At 35.5% G+C, this 23281-nt stretch overlaps 2 protein-coding genes across 4 annotated transcripts in view; one reads left to right on the forward strand and one right to left on the reverse strand.

Annotated features, from left to right (window-relative positions):
* LOC763802 (transitional endoplasmic reticulum ATPase) overlaps positions 1-2522 on the reverse strand; it is a 28902-nt gene extending 26380 nt beyond the window's left edge. The window contains exons 1-2 of the mRNA XM_030996135.1: positions 2385-2522; positions 180-282 (exon numbers count right to left, since the gene is read on the reverse strand). Coding sequence (XP_030851995.1) covers positions 180-282; positions 2385-2401 — 120 coding nt within the window. The 5' untranslated portion in view covers positions 2402-2522. The remainder of the gene's footprint in view (positions 1-179; positions 283-2384) is intronic.
* Positions 2523-8653: 6131 nt separating this feature from the next.
* Positions 8654-18250, forward strand: LOC579583 (leptin receptor gene-related protein). 3 transcript variants are annotated; one of them, XM_030996071.1, is made up of 6 exons: positions 8654-8776; positions 13933-14012; positions 15036-15228; positions 15830-15937; positions 17426-17469; positions 18027-18250. In XM_030996071.1, the coding sequence occupies exons 1-5, from the start codon at positions 8675-8677 to the stop codon at positions 17432-17434; spliced, it is 492 nt and encodes a 163-aa protein (XP_030851931.1). In that variant the 5' UTR covers positions 8654-8674; the 3' UTR covers positions 17435-17469; positions 18027-18250. The 3 variants fall into 3 exon arrangements, with proteins under 3 accessions (XP_030851931.1, XP_030851929.1, XP_030851932.1); XM_030996069.1 differs by lacking the exon at positions 17426-17469 and having other exon boundaries at positions 8656-8776; XM_030996072.1 differs by lacking the exons at positions 8654-8776; positions 17426-17469 and adding an exon at positions 12144-12269 and having other exon boundaries at positions 13935-14012.
* The last annotated feature ends 5031 nt before the right edge of the window (positions 18251-23281 follow it).

Consider the following 23281-nt stretch of genomic DNA (forward strand, 5'->3'; position numbering starts at 1 on the left):
GAGAGAGAGAGAGAGAAAGAGAAGAGAAATAGATAAAGAGAAAGAGAACAAAGGGATAACCACTACACTTGTCATGCACTATTTCTACAAATTACATTCAAAATAGTATTAAGAATACCTGTGCTTATGCAGTTCAAAAAGTGAATGCACGATACATGTAACAATAACATGACATTTACCTGTGAGAGTGAGACGACTGAGTTGTCATCATTGATTGCTTCTTCGACCACCAATCTATTTGGTTTAGCCTTTGTCCTCAAGATAGCCGTAGCAATATCATCTCTGCAATGCAATGAAGGCGACAATAAAGGATGGTTCAATGAATGTTAAGTGGTCAATATATTTTTTTTCCACATCATATTAGATCTATGCTATTTCTGCTGATTATAAAGTAACTTGACACTTTTGTAGTTTCCTCTGCAATTCAAAATCATGATAAGTCGTAGACATCACAAAGAACACCATCATCGTTATCATGAAACTTGCTCACAAATAGTAGCACAATTATTCTGAAACTTGGTCATTCAAATTTTGTATGGTTAAGGTATAAAGTCAATATGGACAATTATTTGTAATATGTCAACTCCCCTTTCATGGCCCCTTTGTCTACAAATAATGCATCCTGCTACAATCATTTTCTTCCACATACATGTACCGGTACATTCTTTAAAAATATCAAACCATTTCATAATGGTCTGACTACAGTACATGCAAGCCCTTTCTAACTGAGAACACATTCAGAAAGTAATTAATTTTGAATATGAAAGAAACAGCTTTATACTGTTCCAGTAAATGACCGTAGTTCTGTCGCTTCCAGCTGATTCCAAGCTCAAATTTTGAAGAAGAACCAAGGAAACCGCTGCTGATTTTCCTTCGCTGTGTCTGGTTTCGCAAGTGTAAGCGAATCATCTAGTTTGCTATTCAATTCAACCAAAACTAAATAAACTGTCAAAATGCCCCTCTACCTGGCACTGTACTGGCTGACGCTCACGCGTGCCCGGAAGAGCCCCGGCATGGAAGTGTGAGTATAAATGATTCCCAGCTCAATCATACACAGGGTGTCACTGTCAACTCACAACTCAGAAAATAGGACCAAACTAGCTGCCAATATACAGATTTCTGTTTGGACTGTTCACTCAGAGGAAAATTTGTCTGTCATCTTTAATTTTAAAAACAACAGTGTTACTATTATTTGTGACAAGTTAAAAAGCACAAATCGGCACCTTTAACTGCAATTCACCATAAAATAGTGTGGGTTTCTGAAGAACGTCGGCAAAAAATAGACAAAATTGAGCAGCCCCATCTCTTGACGACTGATGTCGTAAATATGATTTATTTGTAGCAAGAAGTTACGAGTGCTGTTCAGTATGACGTAAAATCACTCCCCAAAAAGGGTAAAAATAGGTATTTATGGTATTAAATTTACAACAATTTTGTTTTCCCTACCGTGTCTTAAAAATACGGGTCTGTAAAAAAGAAGGTATACAAAATTAAAAAGGGTTTTAAAAATAAGACTCTAGCTCCATTGTATTAAAAAAAAAAAAAAAAAAAAAAAAAAAAAAAAAATGGCTGTCAAGTACTATCTGTCTGTATGGCGCGCCTGGGAATGTACTCAAGTGCCTCATTACACGCTTATGCACAAGCCTTACTTAGCACCATTTTCTCTCATCTGAACAATGTTACCAATACCAAGTCCCTTTAAACTCACCCGTGTTGCCTAAAGCAGTAAAAAAAAAATACTGCTTTTTAATTTGAGGTGTCAGCAATTTGTCACTAACGACCGTACCGATTTGAGTGAATTGAATGAATTCTGGTTACTTTTGAATTTAAACAGTGATGCTTGAGAATTTTGAGAACCAATACGAGGGTATCTTTGAAAAGAAAATTATTGAATTAGTTTATTAGTTACACAAAGTAGTATATGGTCATGGAGGCTTTGTTCTTCAACTTCTTGCATTGTCTAATGTAAATTGACACCACCGCCTTTTCTTGTGAAAATGACATTGTTCTTACTGAATTTTTGATGAGATTTTCGGCAGGCTTACTCTGTATAATATAAGGATTGAGATCAGATCGGATCAGATGAGATCAGACATTAGGGAAACACGATTAAACATTCTTGTAAAATACAAATGAAATGTTATGTGCGCAGGCATTGGCGCGGATCAGTATCAGAATCATCTCGCACTCGTCATCACAATGCAAAACCCATGCACGCACTGTACGATACACAATGACTTCGTGAAATTGAAGAATGCTCAGCTGATTCCGAGTGCATTCTATTTCTACAAACCTTTCATTTCGTTCATTTGTCAACATTTCACACAACATCGCATTCATTTTAAAACATGAAATCATAAAACATACGAATAGAAAAAACATACCCTGAATTTTCAGCCATGCTTCTGATAATTTAAAAAGGAAAATAGCAAGAAAGTTTGTCGTGTGTAAATGGTAAAACTGTAATCGGTAGAAGCGAATTAGTGTCTGTTCAAGACTCTCGACTCACAATAATACACGTGTATAAATTGAGTGCGATAACGGATGAGTGGTTAGCCGGAATATTGTAAAAAAAAATATGTTTAGTAAATGTTATTGATTATATTCATATAAAATAAATCTATTTTAGTATTAATATAATTTTTTGGAAAACTGTGTTAATTTGCAGTATTATTTAATCCTCTTTTTTTCAACAACAAAAAAAATCTTATGGAGTTTTGAAAAATACCCAATCATTGTTACACAAGTACATGCATGTATATATAGCTTTGTCATGATTATTGCACCATCAACCTGCTTATTTATAAATGAGAAAAAAAGAAAAAAAAAGTAACTTGATAATAATGATGCAGTTCCTATAGACACAATATTCCTCTATAAGGTTTATTATTCTACCTGCATAAAAATAATGTTATAAATATAAAACTTGCGTCATGTATATAAGACTAACTCTAAACGAGGGATAGTCTTCAAAAGACAGGCCGTTTTTTTATACAAAGTCATGTACAAAGTTGCAGGCATGTCAGGGGTACGGTTCAGTATTTGTAAAAACGGGGGCACAATGCTCTTTAAAATTTCTGACGCGAAAAACAAAAATCATCAGATTTCGGGCTTCCTTTTTCGTCAACAAATTTCTGACAATTTAACTATATATTTATAGCAGCAATAGCAAAACAAATAATTTTAAGGGGCGTGCATGCAGGCGCGTACGCAGGATTTTTTCAAGGGGGGGGGGGTTAACATTTATAAATCGGGCCGAAAATTTCACAACGACTCAGCCAGCCGCTGAATAAGCGGGGGGGGGGGGGGGTTAGAGGACACCTTTTTTTTTTTGGTCTCGAAATTTGAAAATTTGACATTTTGCTCCGTTGGGGGGGGGGGGGTAAGGTCAGCTTTTTTAGATCCAAAAGGGGGGGGGGGTTAGAGAAATTTTTGGGGGGGTTTACACACAAAAAATTACCAAGCAATTTGAAGGAAGGAAACCAAAAAGGCATTTGGTGGGCGGTATCTGCATTTCTAAGAAAAATTCACATTTCTAGAAAGTTCAGTTGCTGCTCTTTCATATGACACCTCAATCAGGAAAAATGAGCAAGGAGTAACAAAGTTCTGTTTGTTTAAAGTAATGCTTGCATTTCCATAATTTGATTTTAAAAGTTCGTTTGCACTGGCTGCCTGCCGTAGCAACAATCAGAATTGACAAAAGACTTAACTCCGTTTTATTGACAATCAGCCATGCATAAAGTCTTTCGTCTATGTCTGATCGTCAACGAAACGGAGTTAAGTCTTTTGTCAATTCCTTTTTTTGCTACGGCAGGCAGCCAGTGAAAACGAATTCGTTTAATCAAATCATGGAAATGCAAGCATCACTTTAAACAAACAGAACTTTGTTATATTTCTTGCTCATTTTTCCTGATTGAGGTGTAATATGAAAGAGCAGAAAATGAAATTTCTAGAAAAGTGAATTTTTCTTCGAAATTCAGATACATATTTTCGCTTTGAGATTTCCCTTTGTAGGTGCCCTTTTTTCCAGGAAGTGCCCTTTTTTTCTTGCTGCCTCCCCCACTTTGGAAGTCGCTCGGCCGCCCCTAAATACTGCAACCATAGGCATACGAGGCTGAGGCCTATAGGCCGAATAAACCAATCACAAAATGAGTTGTTTAAAATATTTGAAATGTTATTTCATCATCAAAATGCACTTGCTAAGATATGAAATTAGTAAAATATAATGATATTAAGGCACTTTAATAGGAGGTTATTTCGAGCATGTCGATGTTCGAATATTTTGCTCGACTTAAGAACTCTCAAAATTATCGGAGGAGCTGCACCTGCCCCCACCCCAGCCTCGTAAGTCTATGACCGTTAAACGACATAGCAGTGGCGTTGCATAGCATTAACATAAGCGGCTTCCTATTCAAATTTTCTTCAACTTTTCTTTAACTATATCTAGAGGAATGTAGTATATAAAACAAATTTTAAAAAAACAAGGTAACAGAGAGCCCCGTAGAGAGCCAATATTTCATTTCAATGCTAAACCTTTACAAATGTCATATTTACACTGCAATATATTAAGGCGCAATGAGGAGCACAGCACAAATTATTTATAAACTATAATTTAAAATTGGGCGCGAAATTATGAGGTCTTGAAACAACACTTGCGAGGGCGCAAAGTGACCAAGCTTTAGAAAAAAAAATTGCATCTCTAAAAAATTAAATTTCTAGTACAATTTACTTTTCGTATGGAAGGATAATCCGGCTTAATAATCGTGACTTTTCTAAATACCTTTTATCCTTTTTCTCTCTTTCTCTTTTTTTTGATTTTTCTTTTCGGACCCTCTCTCTTTTGCATTTTGTGTGCCCCTTCATGCCCCAGCCCCATACAATTAGTCATTGTTCTGATGATTGTTTGCCCTATTTATCTAAAATGTGAAATATGACCAATCCCCTTCGCGTTAGCCAAGAGCCAATCCCCCGTCCCTCTTTCTGGGAAAATCTGTGATTTTCATAAACTTTGTAGGCCTACCTGAAGATTTTTGTTTGCAGTGATCCAGATTTAATGTGCTCGAAATGTTTTTGTCAAGGTTCATCTCTAAGATGAAGACATTTTGGTGGGGGTGGGTCAAGGATGACTATGATGTATAATATACTCAACAATCTCGCTCATCTTCTGGCTCAGGACTATATCACACAAGTCACCCAGTCGACGATCGAGAGCCATTTATTATTTCCGAGAACATAAGCAGAGGCAGCGCTCCCGGGGGGCAGGGGGGGGGGGCACAGTGCCCTTACACTTTTTCAAGTACCCCCAAAGTGCCCCTTTTTACATATGAAAAGTGCCCTTTTAACTTGGTAAGAAGTGCCCCTTTTTACATAGAAAAAGTGCTCCTTTTCCCTAGCAAGTGCCCCTATTAATTTTTTAAAAATGCCCCTTCCCCTTTCCACCTCTGATAAGTGCCCCTTTTATTTTGACACGTACCCCTTTTCCTTTGACAGGTTCCCATTTCCCTTTGCAATAAGTGTCTATTTTCCTCTCTCATAAGTGCCTATTTTAATATCTAGTAAGTTCCCCGTTTCAGGTACGAGAAGCGCCCCTTTTCACTTTTGATAAGCGCCCCTTCACCTCTGATAATTGCCCTATTCAAATCTGAGAGGTTCCCCTTTTTCTTTGTAAAAAGTGCCCCTTCCGCTTTTAAAAGCTATACCCCTTTTTAACTCGGATAAGCGCACGTTATATTTTCACATGTGCCCCCTTTCCTTTTTAATAAGTGCCCCCATTTGAAAAAGAGCCCATTTCCCTTCTCATTAATGTCCCTTTTCATCTCTTGTAAATGACTCTATTCAATTCTGAGAGATACTCGTTAAACTTTGACAAGTGCCCCTTCCCCTCCTGATAAGTGCTCTTTTCATCTCTTATAAATGCCCCTTTTATTTTGGCACGTCCCACTTTCCCTTCCTAATAAATTATCTTTTTCCTTCTTATAGCCTAAGTGCCCCTTCCCCTTGTCACAATTACCCCCTTTTCATCCTTGATAAGTGCCCCGTTTATTTTAACATGTGCCTCGATTTTTTTTTTAAGAGCCCCCTTTCACCTCCGATAAATTGTTATATAATGGTAGTAAAAGTCTACACCCCCTCAGTAATAGTATATAATACCACTCAGTATGCCCCAATACAGATATAAGACCCACCCTGTGATATACCAGACCTCCTTCTAGGACATTTGTTTAATAACATATTCCAGCCAAATAAACCCCAAATCGTATACACTCGATAAGAGCCCCCAAACCTCCAAAAACAAAAGACTTCCTGTCTTTCTCCCAATAACCAAAGCCCCCTTTGTTTGATAAGACCCTTTCCCAGAACAGATTACACGTGTTATAGCTAAATGACTGTGAGAGGGAACTTGTCTTTGTCCCTTTGACACAATGTAACCTACCCTCATATTACTTGTATCCTCCTGTATAAATATTACATGTTCTGGCTTTCTGAGGGGGGTAGAGTTCAGACCATCACCAAGCCAACACCTATACTTTGGCTACTCTACATCTTGTAAATATACTTGTGAATCTGGACTATGTGACTCATCGTTTTTAGAGTTATAATAAATTAAACTCTTGCATATTATTACACTTCAAAGAAAGCCTCAGCATCTCTTTATTTTATGTACCTCTCAATATTCCAATAACTTAACACACCAATCCCAAACACGACAAAATGCCCAGTATTAAAATATGATCGATGCCCTTTTCTTTCAACAAATGCAAATTTCCCTTTATCATTAGTGCCCCTTTTTCATTCTCATAAGTGCCTCTTTTCATGTATGGTCAGTGCCCCTTTCTATAGATGCGATAAGTGCCCCTTTTCACATCTGATAACTACCCTTTTTACAATGATATGTGCCCCTTTTCCCTTTTCCTTTTTAATAAGGATCCTATCCCTTTTTCACAAATGTCCCTATCAAAATCTGATGGGTGCCTCTTTCTTTAGGTGTAAGAAGTGCCCCATTTTCACCTCTGATGATTAGCCTTTGTACTTTGCCACGTACTCTTTTTCTTTTCTAATAAGTGTCTTAACCTTTTTGATAAGTGTCCCCTAATTTCCTCTCGTCATTGATTAAACGTGCCCCTAATTTCAAGCGACCAAGAGCAATTCCCCCCAAAGCTCGCTCGCTACGCTTGATCGTAGATATAGATGTTATTATCATGTAACTTCAAAGGTCTTTTCAGTCTTCCGTTATGAGGATGTGCTATATCCCCGGCCCCCCCCCACTCAGTGTTATTTAGGGTACGCATATGCTCGTACCCTCTTTTTGAAAGCACCCCCTATCTGAGGACTGCCAACATTTTCGAACCCCCCTTTCGCGGGCTTTTCGCGGGCTTTTCCTGCCTTGGAGAGCCCCCTAAATCAGGAAAAATGCTCAATGTACCCCCCTAAATTCGGAATAATTTCTCAGGAGTCCAAAGAGATGAGAGAAAAAAAGAAAAACAACCCCTTTTTAAAGAAATCTCTGGGTGAAAAGTCAAATACACCCCTTTTTTTTACAATTCTCGGGCCGGACTTTGTCGCACGAAAAGTACCCCTTTACCGGACATTTTGGCAACACGCATGCGGTCATTCTGACCTCTGAGTGGGGGGCCGGGGCTATATCCCCATCAGGATTGGGTTTTTCCTCTTTTTAAGTTGTAATTTTTCGCACTGCGACCTTACGAATCTTAACAAATTTTCCTCGCTCGCTTTGCTCGCTCGCAAATGAATTTGCAGACCATCACACCCAACTGCATAGTATGATGCTTAAGCAATATCTTATATGATGTAAAGAGAACAAATAATTATTGAAATCATCCCCGATAATGTAATCATAATATAGGGGTAGATCTATGTACCAATGTCTAAAAGATTGTATATTATCGCTTTGAGATTTCCCTTTTAAAGGTACTATGTCCCTTTTGCAGCCAACCTCAAATGCTGTAGAACTTTGCAGGAATTATGAATATGTCATGTATGTCCTATCTGTGAAATTTAAACGTTAGCAGTGTCCTCGTATTCAAATTATGCAAGGAAACCCGTTTACTTGCTAGACTTTACTGTCAGACACTATTGAGTGACTGACTGGCTTTTTTTCTTCTTTGGTTTGGTAACATACATGAAAAGAGTTGTAAAGGGTACATGAGCATTTGTCTACATCAATAACCCACTTCTTGGCCAAGATTAAACTGATTGAATCTTTGCGCAGCATAAAACGTATGACCATTCGGTACAAATGTCTGAAAATCAAGACTATTACTTTTGGGCTCTATAGCCCTAAAGTCGATTTGACAACTAATAGTCATTATTTTCCCACTTGAAGACATTTTCAAGCCCCACCTTTTTTAGGGAAGTTCTAAATTAGTATTCTTTCAAATGCAGTTGGAATTTAAATTTTTCATTTTTTTGGCCTGCAAATGGGACATAGTACCTTTAAGGTGCCCTTTTTTGTTAGTGCCCCCCCCCCCCCCCCCCCTCCACTTTGGAAGTCGCTCCGCCGCCTCTGTGCATGCACAAATCAATTGTCAGCCTGAGGTGGACGTTGAATGAATCTACGAATCTATCTCTCATTCGCCCCGCCCATTTGTTATGTCGTGTGATTTGACTCAGCTAGCGGTACGAATGCGATATTTTTTCTCGGTTATCCGGATATATGCCAATCAAAGTGTGCATATGCAATGAATGCAATACAATCACTTCCGGGTACGGTACGGATATCCAATACAGATTGAAAATAAAGATGGCTGGAATAGCGAGTGAGTATTGCAATGAAGGAATGGGTGCTTGGGTGTGAATTGAATGAGTTGAATTCGGGGTTAAAGTGTTTAAGTTAATCGATGAATGTAACTCTTTGCTTATGCATGAGTTGAATCTGTGCTATCTTAATGTGATTTACAAAATAAAGGATTGTTAAAAGTACTGATTGAAATGAATTTGATGAAACTGCACAGTGCAAGTCACAAAATAAATAAACACAGCAAAGTCAAAAATACACAGTGCAGTGCAGTCACACTCACAGTCACAGACGTAAATAACCGTCTGGTATGGGGAATTCTTGAATAAAACTGACATAGACCTAGGTTTAGATCTAGTCTAGGCCTACATTTGCCATGCCATAGGAAAGTCTCGTCACAACAACTCACCTGTCCTTATGAAACTTTCGGTCTAGATAATCGGTCGTATCGATTATTTACAAAATGACCTGCTGTCAAAGTGTCGGGGCCAGGCCTGGCCCAGGTGTCCAAAGTTCGCGGAGATTTTGAAAATATTAGAAAATTTGATTTCAATCTATGATTTCTCATATTCTACACAAATTTATTTAGATATAGGGGTCTATGCGTGCGCGCTGCAACTAAAAAAGTTGTAAAAACAACGAGACCTTAATTACTTTGCGCACGTGGGCACAGGTTTACAGCCAATTTATAAAGAAGTGCGATTCTTCAAAATTATGGTAATTTCATAATTTGTAAGGCAATATACCTTACAATCAGTTGGTACCACTTTGAGGATATCTGCTTTAAAAATGAAGATTTCCAGTCCCTTAAATGAATAACTTTTTGGAACTTACGCAAACGACTGCAAAATGTGCCGATCTTTTGTCAATATTTTCAAAATTTCACACTCGATTCCAGAGAAAATTCTGTCTCTGGGTAATTTTATGTTCCTCTTTCCATTGGTCATATCAGATTTTTAAAATTTTACCAATTTGTGGAGAAGGCGAACTTAGGTCACGCGCGAACTATGGTCACACCCCCGTACATGTACAGTACATACATGTACGTACATGTTGTAACAATCACTCCTGTTTTGAATTTGAGTACTTTTGTAGAACAGGCTATCTGATCTACAAATTGTTGGATCATTTGATCGTTGAAATACCATCAAAAGTATGAACAGTGACGGTATTTGACCCAGATGATAAGAAAATAAATGTAAATCAAATGGTCACTAAGAAGAGCAAAAAAAAAAAAATCCTGCATGATTTTTCGGCCATGATTTTGGGTGCCTTCATAACAAGCGACTGTCTCAAAATTAGTGGCCAGACCTGGGGAAGGATGGGAGGAGGAAATCCGGATACAGTTCTTAGCCCACCCAAAAACTGACGATAACCAAGAGTACATGTAATGTTAACTATAAATAAATGAGTAAATAAATGAAATATACATGTACATAATACGTCATGACTAGTCTCCATAAAAAGCACTTGTAATTTTATTTTCGAGTGTTAAAATGTAGGGTTAAATACGAAAAGAGTCATGTCGCGTAATCACAAAAGTGTAAGTATTTGTGAATTACCCGCCTGTAAAAAAACAAAGTGTCAAACTGTGGACATTATACCTCCAGATTACATAACTTGTATCTACAAAAGTACTCAAAATGTGATAACATGGGTGTTCAATACAAGCCATACAAAATTTATACCTTTTGTTTAGCTTGTTTTTGTGTAGCAAAACTTGAATTTTTCAGTCTTGTTATTGTTAAAGGTACTATGTCCCTTTTGCAGCCAACCTCAAATTCTGTAGAACAATTGTCTGAAAATCAAGACTATTACTTTTGGGCTCTATAGCCCTAAAGTCGATTTGACAACTAATAGTCATTATTTTCCCACTTGAAGACATTTTCAAGCCCCACCTTTTTTAGGGAACTTCTAAATAAGTATTATCTTTCAAATGCAGTTGGAATTTAACTTTTTCATTTTTTTGGCCTGCAAATGGGACATACATGTAGTACCTTTAAGGCAGATCAAGTATGACCTGTTAGTATTAGACCAAATGTAGACAAGTTGAGCTCTGACTAAGTTTGAGTTTGAGGCTTGAGCCTGTGATTTTTTCTCCTGCAGATTGCCAGTTATCCTGCTAACGATTGTTGATCACAACATTTTTTAAAGTTTAAACTTAAGATTAATAGCATCATCATTATGCAGCAGGGTATGAACAAATTTAGTATAATTTGTTATTGGTGGTGGCCTGGATACTGTATGCTCTTGGGAGGTCTCATGGGCAGGCAGTCTTTTGATTGGTCAGGTAACTCTTGTCATGCTTGTGGGCTGTCATTCCCAGATGCTTTAACTGTATAGTCAGAGACAGAGTTGTGTAACTTCTATGAAGCGCCCTTGTCTTCGCATGCTCGTAACAGTGCAATTGTGATGAAACAAAAGATGTAACCAACACAAAATTTGTGTCTCTATCTTATCTATACTTATTCAGAAGAAATATTAAAATATTGAGAAATGTCTTTAAAAAATCTACTAATTTTATGCACAAGCAGTGAAATGTCATCTATCACATAACAAAATCTTGAACTGCGTGTTAAGTGAACAAGTGAGCAGACACAGGAGCCTTCATTTTTGCAATGTAAAAAAACTTGAAACTACACCACCACATTTTTCTCTAGAAAATGACTTTGTTCTATACAATATGGAATAGGGAAATACATTAAGAAAACTACTGTTGATTTTGATCGAGTGAAACTTAAGGTGTACAGACATAAGGGCTCCCCTTTATATGTGTACTGTCTCTAAAATTCACTGCCGTTGTTGAGCTCGATATTCTACACTCGTTACATGTACCGGTATCTCTTATGAAATGAAACCAAGTCTTGTGTGTGAAAATTGTAGAGCTACATGTATATAGTTAAGACACTATTTAAAACCCACTTAACCTTAGAAGATGAGGAAGCAGAGGTAGTGTATTATCTGCAGACTCATTTGATAAGTGCATACAGTCTAAATAACTTTACCTGATTAACCCTTGCAATTGAGCCTACCAGAGTACCAGCAACAATTGATATGCATAACATTTTAATAAATTGGTAATTTAAGAAGTTGATGCCTGTACTTATATATGAGAGCTACATGTACAGAGTATAGACTCCTTGTGCACGATGTGCCTTAATTTCTTTTCAGCTGAACAGTGCAATGTATTTATGCACACAGCAGGAATACGATAATCATAATCACATTAAAGTGTCCTGGTACTTTTAAATGTACATTGTTTGTTGGCAGTGGAAGATTGCCAGAAAAGCTTTGATTCAGCCAATGTGTAATCTACACTGTACATGTATAATAAAGGATCTCAATCTGTCTGTCCATGAACAGACTTCAGCTAAAGTAGGCTTAGCGTGTTGTTTTTTTCCTTCAGATTGCTAATCAGTTGATTTGTTTTGTTTTTCCCTTTTCTTTCATCACTTTTCATTTTTCTTCTCAAACTTGTCATGGATTGCAATTTCAATTGTGGACAAATTGAAGGGTAAGTAGATTTCTATTCAAATAGTAGACATGGTTTATTTTACTCTCTTAGCATTTTGAACATTTTGCAAAATAGATATGGTGGTTTACAAGTATTCATTATTATTATTGTACTAACTGCTGATAAAACTTGCATATGGTTTGCATTAAGTGTTGTTGTTTCCATTATGAGGTAGTTTTTTTTAATATTGTTTATTTATCAATATTTTTATATATATTCAGATGCTTCATTACAAGGCAGCGTATACCGGTACATTTTTGTGCATGAGTGTTATTTCCTGTCCATACAAAGCAAAGATTTTAAATAACTTTTACATCGACTCATTACATGCACATTGAGTGATTTCAAGTTGGGTGTTTAAGGCTGGTGTTAGTGTTTAATAAACACTAACACCAGCCTAAACACCGAAATGGAAATCAGCTGGTGTTAAGGCTTTGACCTCTGAATATCATCAACTTCCGGTAGCTAGTGTTATGGATTTTGCTAAATTGTCGTCTGCTGAACCGACCTTTGTGGCTGGTGTTAATATTTTACGTACAAATGTCCTATTCACTAACACTAGAATCTAGCCCCTAGGGATTAAGCAAATGTTGATTTCCATTTCGGTGTTAGTGTTGTACCCACACACAGTCAACGCACGAACGACGCCAATTTATTGTCTGACGATCAAATAAAAATATGTGAAACAGGTAATTCATATATTCTTTTGTATAAAATGAGTTATTTTATAAGACCAGAGAAATAGGTGTAAATTTATTCTGTACTTTTCATGATATCTTTAGTTTTGATGTACTATTTTTAAATAATCGTCGTGAAATCAAGTATGTGGTGACGTCACAGCTGGTGTTAAGCTATCGATTTTGATATCGGTATCGGGCTCTTAATTTAATCAGCAAATTTTCGCTCGATTTAAGAGCTCTTGAATGCTCTAAACACTAACACTAACACTAACACCCAACTTGAAATCACTCATTGTGCTGTAAAATGATGGAGGGAACGGAGTAGGAAACGAGAGGAATGGAACTTTCATTATTTATTATTGTTTTTGTCTACATTCAGTTGCTTTATTTGTCAATGTAATATAAGAATATATTCTTTGCATATTGAGATACGAGGGATTGTATACCTGTACATGCACGAGCATGTGCCAAACCAAATTTGTAATAATTCATTCTCATTACATTGTCAAATTATTCAAAGGGGAGAAGGGGAGAGGGTAAAGGAGAGCTACAGGAAAGAAATACTTCATTATTTGTTATCATTGTACATCACTCTGTATCTCTTGTATTTTCTTGATGGTCATGAATAGATGAACCAATATAATAAGTCCATTTAAATTAGTGATGTTAAATACTCCCATGTTTCAAATAATTGAATAGACATTTGACACTCGATGCCTTGAGGGGCTCTACATGTAGCTTCAGTTCTTCTTCACAAAATTTGTTTAAGAGGAGAGTAAGATCAGTGAAATTGGAAGGTTCATAAATAATAGGATTCACAATCACATATTTTTTTAAATATATCAATCTGAAATATAGTCCATGTTACAAATATTTTCCTGTAATAGAAGTTTGAAATATGCTTTTAATCTACATGTAATGTCGACCATGTTGCTTTTCCTGCATTTAAATTATAATACTCGTATTGTATGTTTCTCATTCACAGCTTGGTGGGGTTGGCCTTCTCGGCGTCTATGGGAATTCTTATGATTGTACTTGCATGTGCAATTCCTGGTTTTGGCCAGTAAGTAAACAGTCTCTAAAAATTAGAATGCGAACAATTTTAAATGATTTTGATAGCTATCGTTACATGTACATGTATCAGTATATCACATTACATCCTCTGATTCTAGGGAGTACTGTCTGATATAGAAGTGATTATCATTGGATTATCATATTTTGAAAGGTTTTGAGGTAGTTTTGTAATATGCTTTGCATATTTGCACTCAGGTTTCTTAACCCTATCCTTAGCCCTGTATATTTTTGGGGTGTTAAATAATCCTGTACTATTTGTGTAACTAGCCCACTTTGGTAAGACTGAGGGTAATTTTCCGGGGGTGATTGTTCAGAGGATGATTATCCTAGAACTGTGAAAAGCATATGAGAAAACCTTGATGATAATGTGAGCAAATGCACTATTAAAGTTCTGGTTAAAATGCATAACGTTCATGAAAATTGTTACGGATGTCATCAAAAGTAGAGGATGTTTGGAGCATCTAGAAGTTGAGTTTTGCAGGATAATGAAAAATTATTTTTAAAATGTTTAGATTTGGACCTCGTATTTATGAACCAATTCATGATATGAGGCCCATACACATCAACAGAAGTCATGAGCCATTTACCTATCAGAAGACTAGACCAGAATTTACCATTTCTATTTAACTTCCGAAAAAGAGAAGAAAAAAACAGAAAAAAAGAAGAAAAAAAACATGATCGTCAGGTAGATTATATGAATGGTGATAATGGCATGGAATTCCCTGGAATTTACTTCTCCAATAATGGTAATATTCATGAGTATGGCAATTTGTACCACTGTACATTTACTGACAAAATTCTTATGCTTTCTGTTCAAAGTGAACTTTGACTCTTTCCTTTTAACTTCAATCGACCTTTGTAATACTTTCAGGGATTTCTGTTATTATTGGCCAAATTTATGAACAATTCAACTACTTATTCTACACTAACTGTTTCATAGTACCTTTAACTAAACTTGAATTGTGGAGCAATAAACTTGACATGCTTTCCTCTCATTACCTCACTCCCACAGAGTATGGTGGCCCATGTTTGTCCTGGTATTCTATATTCTATGCCCAATCCCTATGTTGATCAGTAAGCGACTAGCCAGCTCGGATAGCATCGGTGCCACCAGCAGTGCGCTACAAGAGCTCTGTGTTTTCTTGACGTCAGGCATCGTGATGTCAGCGTATGGTCTACCCATGGTCCTCATGCACGTTGGAACGGTAGGTGAACTAATATCAGCCATTTTGTTTGGGATAATAGAAGGTTCTTTAGACTTTCTTTTATTATTTGCATAATCAACAGTGATGTCAAAATTTGTCAAGACCTGGTATCTGGAGAACCAATTTTGAGTATATTCTTTTAGCTTTGGGTATCGGGGTCCAAAATAAAAAGAAAAGACATCAGAAACCAAGACTTATCTTGATACATAAGTGACAATTATTGATGTAAAGTGTTTGGGCCAGTTCCAGTATAACCACTACACTCAGTTATGTTTTGTTTACCTAAATCAATCTATGGAGAGCGAGGTCTATCAATTTTGTGTGCTTTTTGCCAAACCAGAATATCCTGGGGAACTGTTGAGTAGCACATCAGTAGGATATAGCCTTGGACTTGGTTCTGACAGGCAATGATGAAAAATATCATATTTCATCAGCTTTGATTGCTCAACGACATCCTACTTCTTTCAATAAAATTCAATACTGGTATACCATGTGTTTTGAGTGGATAGTGTGATCTTGTCTTTGATTTACCAGTCAAAGAAACACAGTTGTACTACAAAAAAAACTGAATATTGTCACCTTTTTTATATCTTTGATACAGTTAACATACCAAGCCCTTCTCCTGGTTCTATTTGGCAACACGTGGAGCTTCATCACTATTCTCATCTTCTTCAGAATATTCCGACAAGACGATGATTTTGAGTTCCAGGTGTGGTGATTTACGCCATCCTTAACCCTATTCTGTGCACCCTCACCCGCACCCCACCTCACCCTCTTTTCACCCACATTTATTTAATTAATCCCTATTAATATCTTTAAAAGGAATGCCATATGTGATATCAATGATGATTTGTGTCTCCAGAGAGCCAGTAGGGCGTTAGCTTACATGCAAATCAAATTCATGTAGACTCAACGCCCTTATTGCTCTTAAGACATGTCAGCAACGTGGGCCGGAATACTATAATCTTGCTATTGTTTGGGTTTGTGGTCAATATAACAACAGTCTATCACGGACATAATTAAATGATGCTTTTGTTTATGGTGTATATATATCAACTTTATCAAGAGAGTTAACTCAGTGGTTACCATAGGAAGAAATGGCATTCATAGCATTTATCACCTAATTTAAAGCAATTATGGCTTTGTGAGGCAAAAGGTTTACCCTTCCCTTACTCAATGCATTATTATAATGAAGTCAATAGCATCCAATCCAATCCACAGAGTAGCTGATATACATGTAGCTCTTTCATTGCAGTTACAAACATTTCACAATTTGCTCCACAATGAAGTATAAGGAGTGCATTTAAACAACGATTTAATAAAAAAATAATTTAAAAACAGTCAGAAATAGCATTTGATCCTAGTGTAACTGGAGGGTTGACTAATGGCATGCAGGGTGGAGGGAGCATGATGCGATCAATGTTTAATCAATGTAACCTGTTCTGTTCAACTTTATTTAGTTTATGTTATTTATGATTTAACGAATGTACTTGCCTTGATGAAAGCCCAATGATCATATGGTAGCCAGATATTGAATAATCTTCAAGTTCAAGTTCACTGAATTCAATACTTTCATTGAAAATATACAAAGGTAAACAAATATATAAAAGTTAACAAATAATACAATATATAACATGAGAATAACACAAGCAGAGAAGAAATAAAAGAACAAGGGGGGAACAAATCTAAACATGTACATTACTGAGAGTATTTGGATACAAGATATGTAAAAGTCTGTCTCCAGTGATTGTATACAAAACTATGTACATTATTTAAATTAATGACTTTTTAATCGAAAGGGGGAAAAAGGAAATTATTTACTTTCAGCCTCTTGCTCGTTAGGCCAATGTGGTAGAATGGAATGCTTGCATGGATTGCTAAACTATCGGTGAAAGCTGCACAATAGAACCTGCACACTATGGAGATTCTTTAGCAGTAGCCTGAGCACCGATTTTACTTGCCCCCCCAAAATTAAGAAGTTATGCGCATGCAATGCTGTGCTACCCTAGCGAGAAATTGTGATTTCAACTAGGCATCAGTCATAGTTATTATCGTTGTTATTAATTACACTTATGATTATTTGTTATGATATTTTATTATTATTATTATTTTGATCATTGTTGTTTATTCGGTGAATCCTTTCTTGACTCATCCCACAATGTAATCTTCATCTTTTGTTGATATTCTCTATTTGAAGGCTTGGTGAAAAATAGCTGGTTCACTAATAATTGTTTCAAAAAGGTTAGTATTGTACAAGAAATACCTATGTGCGTAGTCTAGCAATTTTACCCTAGACCATGAAAGACAATTTCATTTTAAAGAGGCTGAATCTTATTCAGATTGGCAGCATATTTTTTTTTCTTCATTTCTACATGACTTGATTTGAAAGAAGTCATGCATTCAAATTATAATACATGAATAGGAATAATATATGGAATTTTTTTTTTCAGTATTAATTGGAAAACAATGAGCAATTTACATTGTGATTTAGAATAGTATAAATTCTCTTCATAAAAAAAAAAAATTGTAAATATTGTTATGCATGTACCTAAACAAAAATGATTGAAGGAATTTGATATCATTGTCGCCACCCATCTAATCTTGCTTCCGAGAAGATTATGAACTGATTTTTCAATATGTATTTTCAACATTAAATATTAGATTTAAATCTGTATCCTACTTGAAATCACAATTCAAAGCTAAAGCATGTTTTTAACCTTTTTATAATCCTCAGCAAAGCAGTGGCATAAACTTAAATTATTCTATCTTTTTCCCTTCTTCTTTGCTGTGCAATCCAGTCCTTAATATAGATCCATGGGCATTCATTGACTGTTGTAAGAAAGGATTTTCTGTTCGGCGTCCCCAAGCCCTCGAAGCCAAACCTGAATAACCTTATACTGTATTCTCATTAGAACATGGAAAACTGTGTGTACATGTAGGATTGTGCTTCAAGAAGCAATCGTATAAATCTTTGCTCTAATTGGAAATAATACTTCTGCCCTACTTTTACATCATGAAGAAATTGACAAATATTTTACACAAATTGTGCATCATCAAAAATTAAGAGATGGACAGGAATGTCTTGGTTAATTCTTAACATTCTAATCCCTTGTTATTGTTTCCTTCAAATTATTACATATATCGAATGAACCTTGCTTCTTTTTGTTAGAGTAGGGCACAGTTCTATATTGCCAAATGGAACAACTCCACTGTAATTCGTGTAATTTTGATGATATAAGACAAACATTAACTGCCATAAATGTTTCGTAGGATTAAATGATGCAGCAAATGAACATTAATTTATGACTTTTGTTCATTGGCATGGCAAGATATTTATGTATCATTGTACAAAATGTATATTTACATTAATGTAAATTGTTGCCAGAGTTGTTACAGTCATCCTGTGATGTATATATACAGGAGGGCAAGAAAAAATATGCTGATAATTTATATATTTATGTGTAAAACATTGCAATCTCCTTACTTTGCTATGATTCTGCTGTTGAATGTACATGTAGATTTGCTATTTGGATGCTTCAGCCAGATAGGCTTTAAATGAAACCTATTGTTGAAAAGATATATTACGTGTAACTTAATAAGCATGGCCTGAAAATGAAAAAGGTCGAGAGTAAATTATTCTTAATACGATACTTCTATCCCCACTTTGTCCTCTTTTTGTTTGCAAGCAGAGCCTGATACTACATACAGAATTTGCACAATTTTAATCAACAATTGAAGGGTATTCTATATTAAGTGTGTTTCTTACCATGAGCATGTGTTATCAAACACGTCTGAGCCTTTGTATACATAAACATTAATTATGTGTTTCAATCAGCCGACAAAATGAAGAAGAAAAAAAAATATTCATATTTCATGTATATGTAACTGTGGCCCCCAAAATGCCAATTGTGAAGGCTTGCCTGTTATAGACCATTAACAATGGTGGTTTACATATCATCTGTTTGAAGCCCAAAAGGTTTCAACACATTGCCTATGAGAACCAGGGCATCGTTTCACAAAACCATCATAAGTTCAAGTTCACTGAAATCCAATTGAACCGCATGTTAATGACTTTACATGCATTTCAATTGGATGTCAGTGGACTTATACTTAAAACAGTTTTGTGAAATGCTGCCCCAGTGGCCTACATGTATGTAATAAAGCCATCGTACATCTACGAGGAGTGTGGAAACATAAAAGTGTATACTTTCACATTGTTTATGAACTTACTTCAAAATGGATTGAATTAGGATTAAATGAGAATTGGAAAGCTTTGGTATTGTTGAACCGGTTAGAAGCACGGTATTTAGTGATCACGCTTTTGCACTGTCTAAGGTCACTCCACGAACTCACTAGGGTCACGTATAACACATAAAGGTAACCCTGTGAAGAAATTTATCCTATACAAACAAGACATGTAAAATGTTTTCATATTGTTTTTAAAACGGTGCAGCCAAATGAAAAAAGTTGTGGTCAATCATTAACGCCTACATTATTCTTTGTATTTATCACTTTCACTGACTTCACCACACAAATACAAAGTTCATCAATGGCATTGAATATAGAGGTTACAGAGTAAAGGAGTTTGGATTTCTTCGTAGGGTTTTGTGTTCTACTTGACCGCTTGTGAGTGCCTGGTTTGACCTTGGATGGTGCAAAAGAGCCTCACAGACTAGATGCAGAAATATGATCACTCAATACTGTGCTTTGCTAAAGCTGATTATGTTGATATTTCTGGTATGCGTCTTATAAAGTTAATGCTCATATACTCATCAAAAAGAATAGTGCGCTGTATTCAGAAATGGACTGATATCATATGTATTAAAGAAAGAGGTTACTTGTTATATATAGGTCTAACCCATGTAATTATACTTATTATATATTCTGATATCTTTCCTATGCTTTCTGGAAAGCATTTCTAATTATTTTTCATTTGTGTGATTTATTTTGCAATTTATTGAGCTTTATATATTGTCTGTTTATAGATAGCAGGGTGGTTAAGTCTGTGTAAAAGTACAAGAGTTAATGCCCTTCTAGCTCTCAGCTGAAAATATGTTCTGGTGTTAGAAAATCATATATTCTGCTAATCTGTATTTAAAGATGATTTGCTTGCCTAGTGGCAGTAGTTGAATACTAAAAAGTTGCAATTTAAAAAATGATGTTTAATGAATGCAGAACATCAAATTCAGCTGGATGTTTTTCATTCATGTTATAGTGTTTCATACATAAGAGGTAGCTTAAGTTGCTACAAAGCAAAATGCTATTTACATCATATTATTACTCAAACAAAATGTGCAGGACTGGAATGTTATTTTATTAGAATGATTTGTATTTCTAAGTTCATAATTTAGCTAATATTACTGCTTTGGCAATACTGAAGTCTCATTTCGAACACATGTATGGCACATAGAATTTAAAGCTTATCACAACAATTTTTAACCAATCATTGATATTTTCTTATTCTTTTTGTTTATTTCATTCAGATTTGTACATGCAATGTACTCACATTTGTTATTCTTCAAGAATTCTTATAATTTGTTTTCATTTTTTAGTGGAACATGACCCAAAATGGCACTTTATCGAAACATTATACATTTTGTGTAATGAAATACTCAGTATTGCACACTTGTAAATAATCTAGTAGAATCTACAACTATGTACAAAATAACAAATCAAAACTGTAAAAATAGAGATTATTGATGTCAGTTATTGTTCATGTCAGTTTTATGTATGTGGTTCTTTGTAATGTCAGCTGTGTAATAGAAGTTCATTAAATTTGTGGTAGATTTATAACACAATTCACCTGTTGCATTGCAAGTTGTGTTTGTTTTATTTCCAATTGGAGTTTCACCAGATGAATTTAACAAGGACTGCATTCTGAAACTAGATGGATTTCTGCAATATATTTACTTGTAATTATGAACTGTTTTTTTGTTTGTAGCATGTTATTTGGCAAATTATGTCTTTTTTTTTTTGCAATTTGTGGGGTGAAAAGGTGGAGGGGATCTTGTCCTTAACAAACCCTTGCCTTAAAAAAAAAAAAAAAAAGAGAATACAATAATGGGGTGAGTCAAGGAGGAAGAGGGCAGAGAGAGAGAGAGAGAGAGAGAGAGAGAGAGTAATGTCAATCAAATTATGATGCAGATAGATGGGGAATGGTGTGAATTATGAGTAAATTAAAATACCGTATTAGGAAACAAGAATGGAATAACGCTGTCATGCTTTGATAATGATGCACATTGTTAAACAAGAACCAAATTTGAACAATCCAAGACGAGGTTTAGTAGCTACCAACGAAAGCAATATATTCGTCAGTGAGTAGCTTTCTTTCATTGAAAAATGAACCAGTTATTGTTCATCAGTTTATCCATAAATGAAAAGGGAATAGCGTCCTCATTGTCCGTAATGTACATCGTTAAGACGTATACAGGCCACAGAACAAGACAATTTGTATTTTTCGGTTATGTGATACAGGCCTGTTTGAACAGTGCATTATTTCGTGTTTAACTTATTATCATTCATTGATTTATGTATTGATAATTCATAGGTAGGCCCTACGTTGAGTTATAAAGAATACTACTTCACAAACACATCCTGTACAAACATAAAATAACGACAGACATGAAACAGATGAAAAATTTATAAAAATTAATACAAAAATACACAAATCACCAGAAAATAGTTATGGAAAATAAATAATTTACAAATGTTATGATGTTTAAATCAAAACAGGGAGAAGAAGGGGGAATAGGAAAACGAGATTTAAAAAAACAAACAACCTTTGATGATAGAGTATATCATAACAGAAATATGTTTTAGTGTATATAATATCAAGCAGTGTATTCACAGAATATCGGGCACAATCAAATTGGGAGCCAGTTAAACAGTAATGATATTCTAATCTTTGATCAACCGATTGTCAATATGAGGTTTAAAAAAACAGACATTGAGGTGATTGAGAAGTATCACATCAAATAAAATAAATCTGACATATGTTATTTATTTGGTAATATTAGTAATTTCATTAAGTTGGTCTTCGAAAATTCTCCCCATGTAGTACAATACATGGACAACTAGTGCAAAATAAAGGCTCAATATTGTCTTATGAGGTATTACGCATTTACATGTATATCCTAGAGTGAGATATCTTCTTTTACTTTATATGGCTAGACCACTTCAGTTGTTAATCAAATAATACCCCTAAATTGTTTATATTGTCTACCCGTTGTTATCCAAAAAAAAAAAAACTAACCTAACAGCTTATTATCATTGTCATTACCGCTATTATTAATTTAACGAAAACATATTCAGCAGAATGACTACATAATTACTTTAATTTTGGATAACATTTTCCATTTTCATAGGCTTGGTTCATAAATCAATCACATCGCAAACGGTCATACGCAACTCTGGAATATATGGGGAAAATATAGCACCATCAATTATTTTGGTAAAAAACACAAAGTGAAGGTCGAAGAGAGAAACATCTAACATTATTTAGTCCATCAACTACAATTTTACATGAACTTTCCAATATGATGTCTCTGGAGTGAGCATGAACAGTAGAAAATAGAATTTGTGGAAGAAAAGGTCGAAAAGAGGTGTCTATATATCGAAGCTGACGAAATGGGCAATGGAAAATCATAATAATAATAATAATATTGGATTCTTATATAGCGCACGTATCGACCTTGCAAGGTCCTCAAGGCGCTCCAACATTACCCGGCTATGTTAGGCTGCCGATTTCGACGCTCACAGCATTTTAAGGAATTCCTTCCTACCGGTACCCATTTAACACCTGGGTAGAGAGTGGCAAATGTAGATCAATGTCTTGCCAAAGGACATAAAATCATCAAAATTTATGTTAGGGTAGGATGTGACAAATCTAAGTCATTATCTTCTCATTGCTCCAGATGGATTATAATCACTCTCGGGCGCGCATAAGGTCATAATGGCGTAATACGTGTATCTAACAGAAGGGGATACCATTAAGGAACTTCATTTGAGCGCTGCCTGGCAGCTCCGTCTATTTGAATAAGGAGGCGTTCCTCTA

This window comes from Strongylocentrotus purpuratus, unplaced genomic scaffold (genome assembly GCF_000002235.5).
Source record: "Strongylocentrotus purpuratus isolate Spur 01 unplaced genomic scaffold, Spur_5.0 spur5_scaffold_3, whole genome shotgun sequence".
NCBI classification, from domain to species: domain Eukaryota; kingdom Metazoa; phylum Echinodermata; class Echinoidea; order Camarodonta; family Strongylocentrotidae; genus Strongylocentrotus; species Strongylocentrotus purpuratus.